At 42.1% G+C, this 16,241-nt stretch overlaps 1 protein-coding gene across 2 annotated transcripts in view; it reads left to right on the forward strand.

The window, feature by feature from the left end:
- The window catches only part of LOC114668853 (plexin-A1-like), a 727,343-nt gene that overhangs the window by 374,352 nt on the left and 336,750 nt on the right, over nt 1-16,241 (forward strand). For both annotated transcript variants that reach the window (XM_051921286.1, XM_051921287.1), the window contains exons 6-8: nt 782-905; nt 1,197-1,350; nt 2,942-3,041. In XM_051921286.1, the coding sequence (XP_051777246.1) occupies nt 782-905; nt 1,197-1,350; nt 2,942-3,041 (378 nt within the window). The remainder of the gene's footprint in view (nt 1-781; nt 906-1,196; nt 1,351-2,941; nt 3,042-16,241) is intronic.

Consider the following 16,241-nt stretch of genomic DNA (forward strand, 5'->3'; position numbering starts at 1 on the left):
CTGCATCCTTACCTGGCTGGCATGGTCTTAAGTTGGATGGAATAAGGAAGAGACCATGCACAGTGCATTATCTCCCCCAGATCGCTAGATGGCAGCACCCCTGGGTTACAGGGGTGCCTTGGATTCCCACAGGGCATACTGGAAATTGGAGTTCTTCGACTCAGCCCTCTTGGATTCCGTAGGTGCCACTAGGAGGTGTTGCAGGGACTGGAGAGCCCTACTTCATGGGGCTTCTGCCTCATCCAAAAAGTGCTCTCAAGCCACATGTACGGAACATCGGAAGTACTTCTGGGTGATAGATTAAAGGACCTGCCTGCCTGAGTTCTGGGAACCAGAGTCAGGAGGAAGGTGGACGAAGCTTGTGAGGAGGAGGAGTGCTTTATTATTGCCCGTGTGCTATGTATTATGACTGTGGTGGGAAACGCTTTCCCAAGAAGAGCTTGCCACAATAAAAACTCTTTCTACTTTTATGCTTGTGTCTGAGCCTGTTTGTGTTGGGTATTTGGGGAGATGGAGAAGAATTATATTTTTATACTTTTTAAGAAATTATAAATAAACTTTTATTTAGAGATAAATGTGAGTGCAAAAGACTTATAATGTGGTAACTATTTGGGACTTTTTAGAGACTATTAAGACAGGTTTGTAAACAAAATTTACCATTTATCTGTGTGCTGATTGGAGTAAAACAGCTCTCATGCTGTTGTGTAGCATTGAATTGTTATTGAATATTCCCCGTTCATCCACGCTTATTGGTGACTTCCTCCATTTCTTCTACCTGCAGTTGTTCCCGCAAAGACAAGTGTGATCGTGCAGACGAGCCCCAGCGCTTTGCTTCTGACCTGCGCCAGTGCGTCGAACTCAGCATCCAGCCCAAGAACATCTCCGTCACCATGTCGGAGGTCCAGGTGAGCACCACAAAATGTTTGGCTTGCCACTTGTAGTTTTTTTTTTTTTTTTTTTTAAGTTGCTTGAATAAAATTGTTGGAAAAAAAATACCTCCTAGTTTTGGCTTTATGGTTTTTAAAGTAGATCCTGTAACACACTTTTGTATTTTCGATTCTCTTTCCTGATGAAGAATATACCGTATAACATATGAGTTTTCAAGTTTAGCGATGTGTTTGTCTCTTTTCACGTTTAAGCTGTGAATGAGTATTTGATTTTTTTTTCTCAATTTCTCACCCCCCATATGTGGACAGCTTGTTCTTCAGGCACGCAATGTACCCGACCTCACCGCTGGTGTCAACTGCACTTTTGAAGATTTCACAGAGACCGAGGGACAGATTGAAGGGCCTTTTATCTACTGCTTGTCTCCATCTGCTAAGGATGTCATCCCTATTACAAGGGGACAGGGTAAGGGTGTGAAGTATAATCTGGGACACTCTTTTCTTAATTAGTATGTACAGTATAACTATTATGGCTTCTGTGATAAGTATTGGATAGAGTATTTAATAATACAGCACAAACAACAAACTGACTGTGCATAAGGACGTCCATATTGACTACAAACATTACATGTAGTGTCACCCGTTGGAAAATAAGCATCAGTCACAGGATGCTAATGGGAGGAGGTGGCTGTTTTCTGCTGGCGTTTGAAATATCCTGGATAAACGTGAGCAGGAAAGAGAGCAGCCGCGGCCGGTAGCCTGCTGACAAGCTTGCTCTTTCTTATCAGAGTGCTTGTTAAGTAAAACAGATGCGCTTACATTCTGGTCTGAGAATGTCTCAATACAATGTGTTTATTTCTTTTGCATGGTTATCACAAATCCCTTTTCCTTTAGTGAACACTAACTTAAAAATGCAAAACTTTCCATTGCATTCTCCTTTTGGCCTAAAGCCCTAACTCTGTGGATGACCAGAGTTCCTCCCATGGTACCACTGGAAAGTTCTAAACTGTTGGTGGTGATTGCTATAACTACTTTGTTTGTTATTTTATTCATTTATATTTTTCTTGCTAACCCACTTCACTTAATGGGTTGCGCCGACTCTAGTGGTCCTTATTTATTACCAATGTGGAAGGTCATCAGAAGTTCCCAGTGAACATTTCTTGTGCCAAACTGTATTTGTTGTCCGTAATTGTTTTTAATTAAGTTTGGTTTTTGCTTATCCGATGATCAGTTTTGCATTTAGCGTCCCTGCTTGGATTCACAACTAGAACAAAATGTCTGTGCCTTTAAACAGCCTTAATTTAATTTAGTGTTTCAAAACTCCTGTTTTCAGAATTTTATTTTGCATTATTTTTGTGGACTGTTGATCTGTCCCATCAAGTTGGGCTCCGTCAGTGTAACAGTCTAGTATGTACTCCTTTTGAGTTACCCCAAATTGCTTGTGTACAGATGAGTGCTGAACACTGGCTTGGCAAAGCAATGTTTAAAGAACTTTACACATGAAAACAAAAAGCTTCTTGCATTCTAAAATTAAGACGTTCAAAACTACAGCATCCAGGCTGCAGGCTACAGTACCTTAGAATTTGAAGCCAGTTCACTCAGCGCTGCCGGGGTGATCATACCTGCTACACTGTCTGGCATGTCTAGATGGCTCATGAAGAGCTAACAGTCAATCAGTCACAGCTCACAGAATCGCAGCCCATGTTGTACAGTCACAGCTCAAAAGTGCAGACAATGGGCCTATTAGGAAATGACATCATTTTTATACAGTATGTATGTTTTAATTCTCCTTGGATGGGAAAAGGTAATTTTTGGTTTTCTTTCATTTTAAGCACAATGACTGATGAACGACCATAGTCCCTTACTTTGTTTAAAGGGAAATAACGTAATACCCAAGGAGTTGTTAGAAGGGTTGGAAGGTCCTTAACTGCTGACACTTGAATAATTGTGTTTGCATGAAAAGCTGAAACTAAAAGACTGTTTGTATAATTAGATGACGCAAAGAATAGAAACTTTCTCTTTTACACTGTTTTTTTTCTTCTTTAATTTTCCATTAGGGGACAAGCGTATTGTGAAACTATATCTAAAATCCAAGGAAACCGGGAAGAAGTTTGCCAGCGTTGACTTTGTATTTTACAACTGCAGCGTTCACCAGTCGTAAGTATGCCTTTATTACAGACTTTTGAGTGTGTATGAAGCTGCCTTTTACTTACAGGACTGGGAGGCCTATTATAACATACCAGTAACGGCGGACTGCACGATAATGTGCAGTGAATCCACTTGACTTATCAGTTCTCATCCTCTTTCTCTGTACGATTCGCATTCGTTTGCTCAGAGATTGATGCGCTTGTTGCTTCCTGAGCAGCTCTTCTTTTCTCCATTCTAGCAGCCCGCTTCTTCTCTTCTTCCATCGGCATCTTTTCGCGTTAAAACTGATTAAGTCAGTTTTTGTGTTGCAATTACTTAGTGTATTTTTCTTAATTTTTCACTTAAGCTAGGACTTAAGTCTTCAATCTCCCTCAAGAATGATTTAAGATATGAAGAGGCAGGGAAAGTGACGGCAAAGGTGGTAGGGATGAAAACGGCGCCCTCACACATGCGCCGCTTCTCCTCCCAGCTGGCCGCTGCGGGGAATTGATTCTATATCTATCCATCCATTATCCAACCTGCTATATCCAAACTACAGGGTCACAGGGGTCTACTGGAGCCAATCCCAGCTAACACAGGGCGCAAGGCAGGAAACAAACCCCGGGCAGGGTGCCAGCCCGCCGCATTGATTCTACAATAAAATGAAATAAAAATAAAAAGAGGAATAAAAATCATCACCCCGAAATTGGATAGTAGATGTCACATAGTATATGTGTACCAAATTTCAGGTCAGTAGGTCAAACGGTTTGCGAGCTACAGGTGATTTAAAATCCTGGACAGACAAACGGACAGCCACCGTAGCGTTTTATATACAGTAATCCCTCGCTGTATCGCGCTTCGACTTCGGCTTCACTCTATCGCGGATTTTATATGTAAGCATATCTAAATATATAACGCGGATTTTTCGCTGCTTCGCGGGTTTCTGTGGACAATGGGTCTTTTTACTTCTGGTACATGCTTCCTCAGTTGGTTTGCCCAGTTGATTTCATACAAGGGACGCTATTTGCGGATGGCTGAGAAGCTACCCAATCAAAGCATGCAGTTAAGTTCTTGTCTGCTGATTGGCTCAGCGACGGAGCGCCGAATTCTATTCCACTGCGTTAACCAGGAAGTCTCGTCTCACTCATTCAGCGTCATCGTGTTTCGCTGTGTAAAGAGGTAACTTTTGTGCTCTTTTTTGTTTATCTTTGTGCATAGTCAAGCCCTTCGTTATGGCTCCAAAACGATCTGCTCCTGCTACTGCTTCAGGGGCCTTGCCCAAGCGCAAACGGAAGATGCTAACGATTGCCGAAAAGGTAAAAGTTTTGGATATGTTGAAGGCAGGGAACAGCTACACGACTGTAGGACGCCATTACGGCATCAATGAGTCCACGATTCTTTTTATTTAAAAAGGAGGAAAAGCATATAAGATCTATGGCCGCAGTGTCCTTTAGCCAGGGCACAAAACGAGTTGTAAGTGGACGTAATAAGGCAGTAGTCTGGATGGAATCTGCTTTAGGGATTTGGATTGAAGACTGCCGGAAGAAGAACAACGGCGGTGCTACACAGTCGCCTGAAGAGGCTCCTTTAGAAGAGCTGTAACGCTCTCCTTTGTTGTGCAGTAAAATTATACTCATCGTTATCGGACAAGTCGTCGTGTCATTGTTGGTGAGTAACCATAATTAATTTTCTACGTACAGTACTTAGTACATGTACATAGTTTAGTGTCACTGTACACACATTTTACTGTACGTATTTGTTGCTGGTGGCCTGTCTGTCGTAATGGCTGTAACATATGTGATATCGGAGACGCTCGATATCTATAAAATAACATTTAGGTTTTACTGTATATAAACTGTGTTTACATACGTACATAATTTCAACGAACCTTACCTAATATCTACGAGAATACAAAGGGTTTATGCTGTATAATTGTGCAGGAAATGTTTATAATAGTGTTGGAGAGTTTATAAGGGCTTAAAATATATAAAAATAACCATATGAACATATAGTTTTTACTTTGCGGATTTTCACCTTTCGTGGGGGGTTCTGGAACGCAACCCCCGCGATCGAGGAGGGATTACTGTAAGAAGATTTGCTGTGCTGTCTGTCTTGATGGGTTGAAATTTAAGTAATCAGCGTAGACCTCAGCATTAACATTGCAGTACACCATGCAATATGCATATGTCCATATGTTATATGCCATTTGGTGTGGGATTCGTAAAAGCAGTGTTAATTTTTGTGATGTGCCATCTGTTGGTATGGCAAATGCAATGCATTTCATTACTTAAACTTTTTGTGATGCCCCATCTTTTGGGAATGCCGGAGACATAGCAACCAAATGAGCAGACACTTATGCTTTTATTAAGGTGGATAATGTGTATGTTTGTGCACAGTATATGTACTGACGTCAGTCGAGGGTATGACAGGAGTCAAGAAGAAATGTTGCTGTGCTATCCAGGCCCCTACCCTGTTTACTTGAAAAACAAAAAAACTGAAAATTAATAGTGCAGTATAATAACAAAGCACAATTTTTGCCACTGGCTGTGAATTTACATGTTCTGAAGAGCGGTTCAGTCTCAGGGTAGGAGCTCCGTAATGCAGGCGAGTCATCTACTGAATGAGACGCCACCTTCTGGGAGTGCTTCACTTTGATAGCTCCTGGACCGCAGGGGGCGGGGCCAGTTGCCCTCAATAAGCATCTTCTCTGAGCTAAAACAAGATGAGAGAGTTAACGATCGTGCCCCCTGGTGTCCTGGGGTGATAGTGCTTACCTCAGATTAGCCCAAAAAGTGACCCTGTGATGTGCATCTTTGACAGTACAGTATATACACTAGTAGTAATTAATGCCATTTTATTTTGCTTGTGGACTGAGTTACATTCTTCATAGAACCTATAGGAACAAAGAAATTTATGCAATTTTAAAAACGAGTAATAATTTTAATTTCCAAGATAAATAATTGTGCGTGTTAAAGTCAGATATTGAACTGCTAAAGGTTAATGCAGAACAGATAGAGATGGCAACAGGTCTGATTTTTGTTTTAAGGAACATCAGTAATGTAATTGGTTTACCACCTCTGCTTTAGTCTGTAATTTAAAGGACAATTCAAAGGAAATCTACAAAGGTTACTATGCTTTCAAACAATAACACCGGTCAACAAGCATTCTGCTACTGGGATTCTTTCACCTGTACTTTAACAAGTTTCATTTGCTGACTCCAAATCTGAAACCCGTTTTTGTCCCGCACGTCCCGTTTTTTAGTTATGATGTTCCAGGTCTTGGACAACTAGGGTGATTGGACAGTAAAGGCGATGCGTTTCAGCATTTAAGAAATAAGTTTGGTCTCGAGAAAAGTGAAGCCAAAATTAAGGAAGGTGATTTTGTTGGCCCTAAAATACGTGAACTGATGCTTGACAATGAGTTCAAAAGGAAACTGAAGACCACTGTATCAGCACCCTCATTCGTGCAGGTTGTCCAGCATTTTCTTGACAGTCACAGAGCAGAGAATTATACTGAGCTTGTGGAGAATACAGTATGCTGAAAGTATATTAGCTTACGGGAGCCAGAATGGCACTGCAAACGTATTTTTTACATTCTCATCTCGACTTTTTTCCACCAAATCTAAGCGATGTCAGAGATGAGCATGGGGAAAGATTTCATCAAGATACAAAGGTGACGGAAAACCGATCTCAGGGAAAATTTACTCCAAGCATGATGGGTGACTACTGTTGGTTCTTGCAAAGAGAGACGGATGTGCAGTTCAAGCGCAAAAGCAATTGCCTCAGACAATTTTGAGCAAACTGACCTCACTTTTATATTGAGGTAAATTGACATAAATATACTTTAACGTGTCTCTGGTATCGTCTTCTGGTTTGTTTTCAGAATAAACACATCAAACAATTTTGGTGGAACATAGTCCAAACTCCAGATATCGTGTTGATATATTATATTGATATTCAAAAGTGTCAAAACGTCAATGATGTGTATTTCAAAAACCTGACGTGCTAGCTTAATTCCGATTTCATAAATGAAATCAGTGTAAAAACTTAATAAAAGAGATGCTCTGAAGTTCCCAGTAGCAAACAAAAAATATTTTTTTGTAGACCAGTGTAATTTAATATAAAGTTAGTACAACTCTTAATGCATTAAAAATAGAAAAAGTAATGATTGAGCCATGTAAATAACTTAGGTTTTTTGGAACGTGGGAGAATATTTTTGCGATAATTTTTTTGTGATGAACATTGTTATTGTTTTTATATCACTTATGCAGTGATGATAATTAATTTTCTGCATTTTTTGCATTCAAAAATTAAATATGATCAAGATTAAAAAAAAAATGGTACAGACAGGCCCTGAGCCACAATGCAGCTGACTTGCAGCTCAACACGCTACCATCTCTGCTGTTCTGCAACTTCTATACACCGGTACTAAGTTGCCCTTTCTGACTATTAAATGTGAAACATCATTGCGGTTTTCTCTGATTTCTTTTTTTCACAATTGCATCAAGTTTTCATTGAGTTTTGATTTTTGTGAGTCTCGGGACCCTGAGATTGATCCCTTAGTGAAAGCCATTTTTCTTGTTGTAAGCCAGCAGCCAAACATTTCTTGTCAGCTGTGTACTGATTCAGAAACGTATCACTTTTTTGCATAACTATTTGAGTTATAGATTTGATTTTAAATGGATAAATTTGTCACACAATAACCCATGATGACAAAGAAAGGTTTGCAACTTTATTAAAAACAGAGAGGTCCTTGAAGAAAACCTGCTCCAGAGTGCACACCACCTCAGACAAGGGTGATGGTTCACCTTTAAGCACGACAATGACCTGAAGCATATAGACAAGACAACGCTGGAGTGGCTATGGGACAAGTCTCTGACTGTCCTTGAGCAGAAGCCCAGACTTATACTCCATAGAACATGCATGGAGAGCCTGACCCGCCGCTAGCAGTTTGCAGATGCTTCCCTTTCAGTCTGAGAGGATCTGCTGCTAAGAATGGGATAAGCTGCCCGAATCCAGGTGTGCAAACTTGTAGAGACTCGCTCAAGGAGAATCAAAGCTGTCATTGCTGCCAAAGGGGCTTCTGCAAGTGACCAAATTAAGAGTCTGAGTACTTACTGTATATGAATGAGAGATTTCAGCTTTGGGGATTTAATACATTTACAACCCTTTCCAAAAACATGTTTTCACTTTATCATTAGGATATACTGAATTGTAATTTAATGGGCAAAAACGTATCCGTTTAAAATGAAATCTGTAACACAAGTAATTGAAGGGATCTGATTACTTTCTGAATCCATTGTAGGTTTGTGTTTGTGTGTACTGTGATGATAAATTGTAAAAAAAAAAAAAAAAAAAGAGCCGAGATGGGAATTTTGTATGACTTCTGCAGTTAGTGCTATGCTGTTAGAATCGGTTTGGTTTTATCTCTATTTAAAGTATATCGTGTAACAACTCTGTTTGTGCTAATGTATGTTTATGTATTAGTATAAAAATACATCTAAGTCCAAAAGTTCAAACCAATCGAAGAACAGGGGGGAAAAAAAATGAGAGATAATAATCTTTAAGTCTGCTATTTACAAGTCTAAGCAAGAATCCTTGAAACTGCAGTGTAATTCCACAGATGACATGCAGAGATATTTCAAAAGATTTTAAATTGGAAATTACTTTCTTATCATTTGGAGATTATTGCATAGTGATGTTGCATTTAATTAGCCGGGATTTCACTGAGGACCCAGGCGCTCTTTAAAAATTAAATTGTATCATTTATTGCCTTTGAAATCTTATACCTAACGTTTGAGAGTGTGCAGTATGTGGTTGGTGCTTTTTGCCTCCAGTGTTTCTCTTTATGGAGAAGCACCGATGCCCTGGATTTTCAGATGTGATATGAGATTGTGTTTGTCTCAGTAGATTGTGGGGTTGCACACTTGCGGAACATGGAGGGGGTGCCAGGCGGTCAAGTGGATCTTCATTGTGAACTTGTGTAGAGCAGGGTGTTGTAGAGATAGTCGGTTCACATTTAATCTTGCATCTTCCTGGCAGAGTGTCATAGGTTGTGATGTGTTTGAAGGCAAGTAGTCTGTCTATTTTTCTTCCTCTCATATAGTCTGATTTCTTGAATTAACTCTTTCGAGGCTGATGTCAACACAATGACATGTAGTCGTGCCTTCACGCAGCTGCCAGCAACTACAAGAACGGGTTCAGCACTACGATCACCTGTGGCCGGTACGTCACTTTCCTTGCATCAAAATCACAGTCCGATTCAGCAGTAATACACAAAAACGTTGTCCACAGAGTATCTTGCTAAAACGCATTCGCTTCCACTCTCCCGCCAGACCCGCCTTTAGCTCCTGCGGCAGGCAGTTGCTCTGCTGCGCATTCCGATCGGCAGCTGAAAAAAATATTCAGCCATCAAATAATTAATATAACATGGAATTCTCAAACCTATTTAATCTAATTCAGGGTCCTGAGTAGCCAGCCCCTGTCCTGGAACGGCTTTCTACAGAGGTCCTGTATATTGCAGGGCCAAGTCTGCTGCACACCAACACCCAAACTCTCACTCACAAATGATCGATGTGGATAGAATATACGAGGGGGGAATCAAAAATAATGAGAATTAAAAAATAATTGTATATTTCTCAGAACATTTTTAAAATTTAATCCCCCTCAAAATACTCTCCCTCGGGCACAATACACATGTCCATCCATCCATCCATCCATTTTCCAACCCGCTGAATCCGAACACAGGGTCACGGGGGTCTGCTGGAGCCAATCCCAGCCAACACAGGGCACAAGGCAGGGAACCAATCCCGGGCAGGGTGCCAACCCACCGCAGGACACACACACAAACACACCCACACACCAAGCACACACTAGGGCCAATTTAGAATCACCAATCCACCTAACCCGCATGTCTTTGGACTGTGGGAGGAAACCGGAGCGCCCGGAGGAAACCCACGCAGACACGGGGAGAACATGCAAACTCCACGCAGGGTGGACCCGGGAAGCGAACCCGGGTCTCCTAACTGCGAGGCAGCAGCGCTACCACTGCGCCACCGTGCCGCCCCAATACACATGTCCCACCACCTTTTCCATTGTTCAAAACTGTTCTGGAAGTCTTGCAAAGTGATACCCTTCAGTGCCTCCGTCGTTTGCATTTGACCTCCACTACATCCTGAAAACGCTTTCCTTTAATGTCCTTCTTCATTCTTGGAAATGAGAAAGAATCACAGGGTGCAAGGTCCAGGGAGTTTTTGGGGGGAATAGGTGGGAATCCTTTGTCATCCCGTTTTTTCTTGAGAAACTGCCGCACACACACTCAATGCTGTGTGGGTGGGAGCGTTGTCGTGATGCTGAAGCCAGTCGCCTGATCACCACAATTCAGGTTGTTTTCTCCGCACTGCATCGTGCAATCGCTTGAGCATTTCAAGGGCGCCGCTTGGCCAAATGATGCAGAGGGCAGTCTAGTACATGCACCTAGTAGTAAATGTCGGAACTACCGCCCCGCCAACCTTCAGAATTAAATTGTCATTATTTTTGGGTCCCCCCTCGTAGCTACTGTGAATGGGTGAAACATTGCAGGGATAGCCCCAAAAGTGTTGGGGTGTCAACTGTGTTGCCTCTTTTAATTCACCAACATTATAGCTCGTAATCAGTGGTCGAGGGAGCAAAATAGAAATAACACAAAGCAGTCTTTCCAGCTTTGTAGAAGGGTTTGGCTCTTAAGATTTGGTCAGTCACAGGATGCTTCACCCTTTCATCAAGTTCGTGTCCAAATGAGACTCCGACATCGGGAGGTGTCGGACTTTTATAGCACTCCGGCTGGAAAGGTTGGGATTACTGTCCCTCAAGGGGCGTCTTCTCACTGCTGCAGAGGAGAGAAAAGACGAGCCTGTTGGCAATAGCGCCCTCTCTCGCCCCAACAGGTTATTGCACACCTGTGATGAGCCTGGAAGTTGTTTCTCTGACGTGCATATGTGACACCGCTAACTGCTACAGAGTCACGAAACCCATTCAGATTAAGAAATGTTCTTGCAATCATATCAATATCTGCCAAGCAGATTCACTGAAGTACAACCCCAAATCAGAAAAAGTTGGGATAGAATGGAAAATGGCAATGAAATGAAAAAGTTATTCTTAAATTTACTGTGCCTTTTAATTCATTGCAGACAATATGAATGAAAGATATTTCATGTTTTGTCTGGTCATCTTCATTTCATTTGTTAATACACCATATATACTCACGGATAAGTTCTCCCTCGGATAAGTCGGGACTTGATTTGACCGTATAATTTCTGGTATTTTATAATGTTGGTTGTACAAGTCGAATGTGAAAAACTCACGCTATTGGTCCAAGAGATTATGATATGCTAACGCCCACCTGAGAGAGTAACCACGGAGCACATGCCCTTTTTTTATATGTGGGAACGGCAATTCGCTGTATCAGCGTGTGCCCCTAACCTCTCCCTCTATCTCTCTATGTGCCTACGTGACCACATGGTAATACCCGAATTATTCTGAAGCAACGCTTGCTCTGATTTGTGTTTTTTGTATCTCACACCCTCATACACCTTTATTATAAGAGCATCCCTTATCTACGATGGAGCGTTCAATCAGAAGAAAATATGAAGCTGTTTTTAAATTAAATGTCGTTGAAGTAGCGAAAGAAATTGGTAACTGCGCTGCTGCAACAAAATTCTATGTGTCTGAGAAACTGATGCGAGATTGGAGGAGGAAAGAAGAGAAAGAAGAAAAAAAAATGTAAGTGTCAGATTTTTGAACGGGCCCATAAGTCAGGGTCTGATTTTATCAGAGGCGGACCATCGGGGCCTACAAGGCCTTCTCTGCTGGCCTAAAAAAATATCTGAATCACAAACTGATGTTAATTATATTTTGTCCATGAATATTTATTAAATAATTCCAAATAGTCTGTCCACTTCCTTTCATAGCTTTTCCGATGGCTGTGCTGCTTCCAGACATGTATTTTCGTATTAAAGCATTTAACCAATCACATTTCAGCCATCATTTGTTGCCAGGCAGGGTCAAAGTCAAAGAAGTCTGCCAGGAGGCCTTCACAATCCGTTCTGCAAGCCCTCTAACACAAAATAAATGTCGATTAAACTGTTGCTTCAGCCAATCAGATTTTGAGTTGGTGTTACTAGGGCCCTCTAGCAGGCTTACGGCAACGTCACCGTATTCAGACCCATTGATTGGATAGGATGGTATAAGTATGCCATGGATGATTACGGCAACGTCACCGTATTCAGACCCATTGATTGGATAGGATGGTATAAGTATGCCATGGATGATTACGGCAACGTCACCGTATTCAGACCTGTTGATTGGATAGGATGGTGTAAGTATGCCATGGATGATTTTGCAGGAAAATCTCCCACTGATCTCCTTGACTTCCTTCATCAGAAAAATGGGGCATGGAGCATGGGGCAGCTGTACACATTGGTATGTTTGGTGGTGAGCATTCCCGTGTCCACTGCTTCTGTCGAACGGACATTTTCAGCCCTAAAGCGAATTAAAACTTATGCCAGAAATACGACAGGGCAGGTTCGGCTTTCAGCATTAGCTTCGATGGCGATAGAAAGGGACTTTGTGATGGAACTGAAGCGCACGGATAGTCTGTACGACAGAGTAATTGAACTGTTTTTGAGGAAAGAGAGGAGGATGGATTTTGTTTACAAATAATCCGAATATTTGGTGAGTAAAATGTTGCGATTTTCCTAAATAATATTGCAAATTTATGAGTTGTTATTGATGTTTTTATGTGTGTCGCGGCTGTAGCTGCAGTAGAAAGGAACTTGTTCACCCCTGGTTTGTCTATTCAATAAAGGCATTTATTGTGGCTACAGGAGTTATCTATCTGCGATGCAATGGCTCTTTATACTGTATTTCTGTATATTAAGATGGTTTTTATAACCATAAATTAGTTTTTGAGGGGCGGGTTGATTCAGACGGAGCACTACTGAATTCCTAGGTGTGAAATGCACGGTCCGCCACTGGATTTTATGATGGATTTTTCAGGTTCCATGACCGAGTTAAACGTGAGCATATGCGGTACATCCATTCATGCATTTCAAGCCTGCGACACATTCCAAAAAAAAAAATCGTAACGGGTAGCAAATGAGGGCCATTAATGAGATAAAATAATGACGTGATTTCAAACAGGATTTGGAGTCTCCACAAAAGGCTGAGTCTTTGAGGAGCAAAGATGGGCAGAGGATCTCCAGTTTGTCAACAAATGCATGAGAAAATGATTGAAAAGTCTGAAAACAATGCTCCTCAAAAAAAGATTGGAAGCAGCAGAGCAGGAAAGATTTTTTTTTTTACATTTATAGAAAGTGGCCAACTTTCTTTAGAACACAATTTTTCATTAGTAAATGCATGTATATCATGCTTGTAAAACTGACCTGTTAACGTTGTGACCTCTCAACCTGGATTTGCAGCAGGATGACGGAAATTCACAAAATGGCAGCACCCAAGGAAAAACAAAATGGTATGGCAGCAAAACGCTAATGAGTTCCTCAAAGATACATTAAACCTGACATCTCACTTTAGAATCACAGTCCCCTGAGTTCAAGAGACCAGATCATTTGTATATTTATTTCCAGAATTCATTCAGGATAAAGCTTAAAAAAATCATGAATACTATCAACCCTAACAGGTCGATTAGATGTTCTTGTTTCATGGTTGTTGTTTTTCCACTAGAAAGGTTATGCGTAACGTCATAAAACACAAATTACTCTTCTGTTTAAAATTCACATCCAGCAATCAATAGCTCAGTCGGAGTAAAAACCCGTTCTCCATAGCGGTAGACGTGGAACAGAGATCTCCGTCTGTGCCATCTTGTGACCGTGGTCTTAGAATTTTTCATTCTTACCCCTCGTGACTTTGATCTTGGTTTAGTGTCACAATCACTTTGCAGCTTTGTCAGACCTGGCCTGGCACCTCCATCTGCAGCTATAGGCAGGTAAAGAGCTTTCTCCATAGATTGTGATATATGTAATGCCCCCAGTTTAATCAACTGCATGCTTTCCTCATGGGGCTTACCTGTCTGGGCCTATTAGAGCAGTGTCCAAACACAGACTGCAGTGCCAGTTCTTATCGAAAGGTTTAGGAGCATTCGGCACGGCCCTGTGCCTTGACATCCCGCCATTTTATCCTGCCGTGATTCAGAAGAGAGGTTTATCTTTCTGCAGATGTGATGGAACTGAGTGGGTATCTGTTCTCCTATTTTTTTTTCTTCCTATTAAAGAAATGCATATATTTGCATAGTAATAACCCTTCCAATTACTGTACCTTACATCTTTGCCAAGTTAACCACTGTCCCATTAAGCACAAAAAAAGCAGCTAAATTGTAATGGGGAAATCATTTTAGGGCCTAATAACAGCCTGGATAGAAAGTGCCAAACACTTTAAAATCCCTGTGTGAATAATTAATGCATTGATTTTAATTGGATTTTGCAAGCTTCTTTTTTTTCTGAATTTCTAGGAAAGGAAGAAAAAAAAAATTGAGACAGGAATACTGTTTGTTGTAGACCAATCGTCTGCATTAACATATTTTGAACTTGAGAAATGCTTTTAAGGAGTAAGGCTTTAATGGGTTTCAGCTCCAGAGACTTGGAATTGAACCAAAGTCTGTTTTTAATTACCACATACAGTGCCAAAAAAATAAAGACCCAGATACTAGAATTAAGAAATGCAGAACTCAAGAGCAATCTGATGTCAACCACGTAGAAATCATGCAGAGTGGTGCAATCGATGAGCAGGCAGTTGAAGAAAACCCTCCTTGAGCATTAAATATGAGAGATCCAGTCAAAGGAGAAGCAAATTGCATGGCAGGAGATGCCATTGAGGGATACTGAGAGAGTCCTAGAGATCCGCACGTTTACAATTTCCTGCCCATTGCTGCCATTTCTGCCTCCAAAATGACCACAAGGAACATTTCTAACTTTTAGGCAGTTGCTGTTGCCCAGCCTGATTGTCTCAACCATCAGATTTCCCCTCCTTTTGTCATTCAACTGACTGTTTATTCATATATCGTTTTACACTGGACAGGGGACAATTTTGCACACTGAGCACATTTGGATGTAACTTCTGGATTTTGGCCCACTGACCTTAAAAATCACCTTTAAATTTTCCTATAACACACTGTTTTTTTTTCAATTGGTTATTGATTTCCTATGGTGGGCTCCCCCATCTCTGGGACTGAGGTCACCGAGGTGGTCAAAAAACTCCTTGGTGGTAGGGCCCCGGGGGTGGATGAGATACGCCCGGAGTTCCTCAAGGCTCTGGATGTTGTAGGACTGTCTTGGTTGACACACCTCTGCAACATCGCATGGACATCAGGGACAGTGCCTCTGGATTGGCAGACTGGGGTGGTGGTCCCCCTCTTTAAGAAGGGGGACCGGAGGGTGTGTTCCAACTACAGAGGGATCACACTCCTCAGCCTCCCTGGAAAAGTTTATTCAGGGGTCCTGGAGAGGAGGGTCCGTCGGATAGTCGAACCTCGGATTCAGGAGGAACAGTGTGGTTTTCGTCCTGGTCGCGGAACAGTGGACCAGCTCTATACCCTTAGCAGGGTCCTGGAGGGTGCATGGGAGTTTGCCCAACCAGTCTACATGTGTTTTGTGGACTTGGAAAAGGCATTCGACCGTGTCCCTCGGGGAATCCTGTGGGGGGTACTCCGAGAGTATGGGGTACCGGCCCCCCTGATAAGGGCTGTTCGGTCCCTGTACGATCGGTGCCAGAGCTTGGTCCGCATTGCCGGCAGTAAGTCGAACCCGTTTCCAGTGAGAGTTGGACTCCGCCAGGGCTGCCCTTTGTCACCGATTCTGTTCATAACTTTTATGGACAGAATTTCTAGGCGCAGCCAGGGCGTTGAGGGGGTCCGGTTTGGTGGGCTCAGGATTGGGTCACTGCTTTTTGCAGATGATGTTGTCCTGTTTGCTTCATCAGGCCGTGATCTTCAGCTCTCTCTGGATCGGTTCGCAGCCGAGTGTGAAGCGGCTGGAATGAGAATCAGCACCTCCAAATCCGAGACCATGGTCCTCAGCCGGAAAAGGGTGGAGTGCCCTCTCAGGGTTGGTAGCGAGATCCTGCTTCAAGTGGAGGAGTTCAAGTATCTCGGGATCTTGTTCACGAGTGAGGGAAGAATGGAGCGTGAGATCGACAGGCGGATCGGTGCGGCATCCGCAGTAATGCAGGCGCTGCATCGGTC

Source organism: Erpetoichthys calabaricus, chromosome 18 (genome assembly GCF_900747795.2).
Source record: "Erpetoichthys calabaricus chromosome 18, fErpCal1.3, whole genome shotgun sequence".
NCBI lineage: Eukaryota > Metazoa > Chordata > Cladistia > Polypteriformes > Polypteridae > Erpetoichthys > Erpetoichthys calabaricus.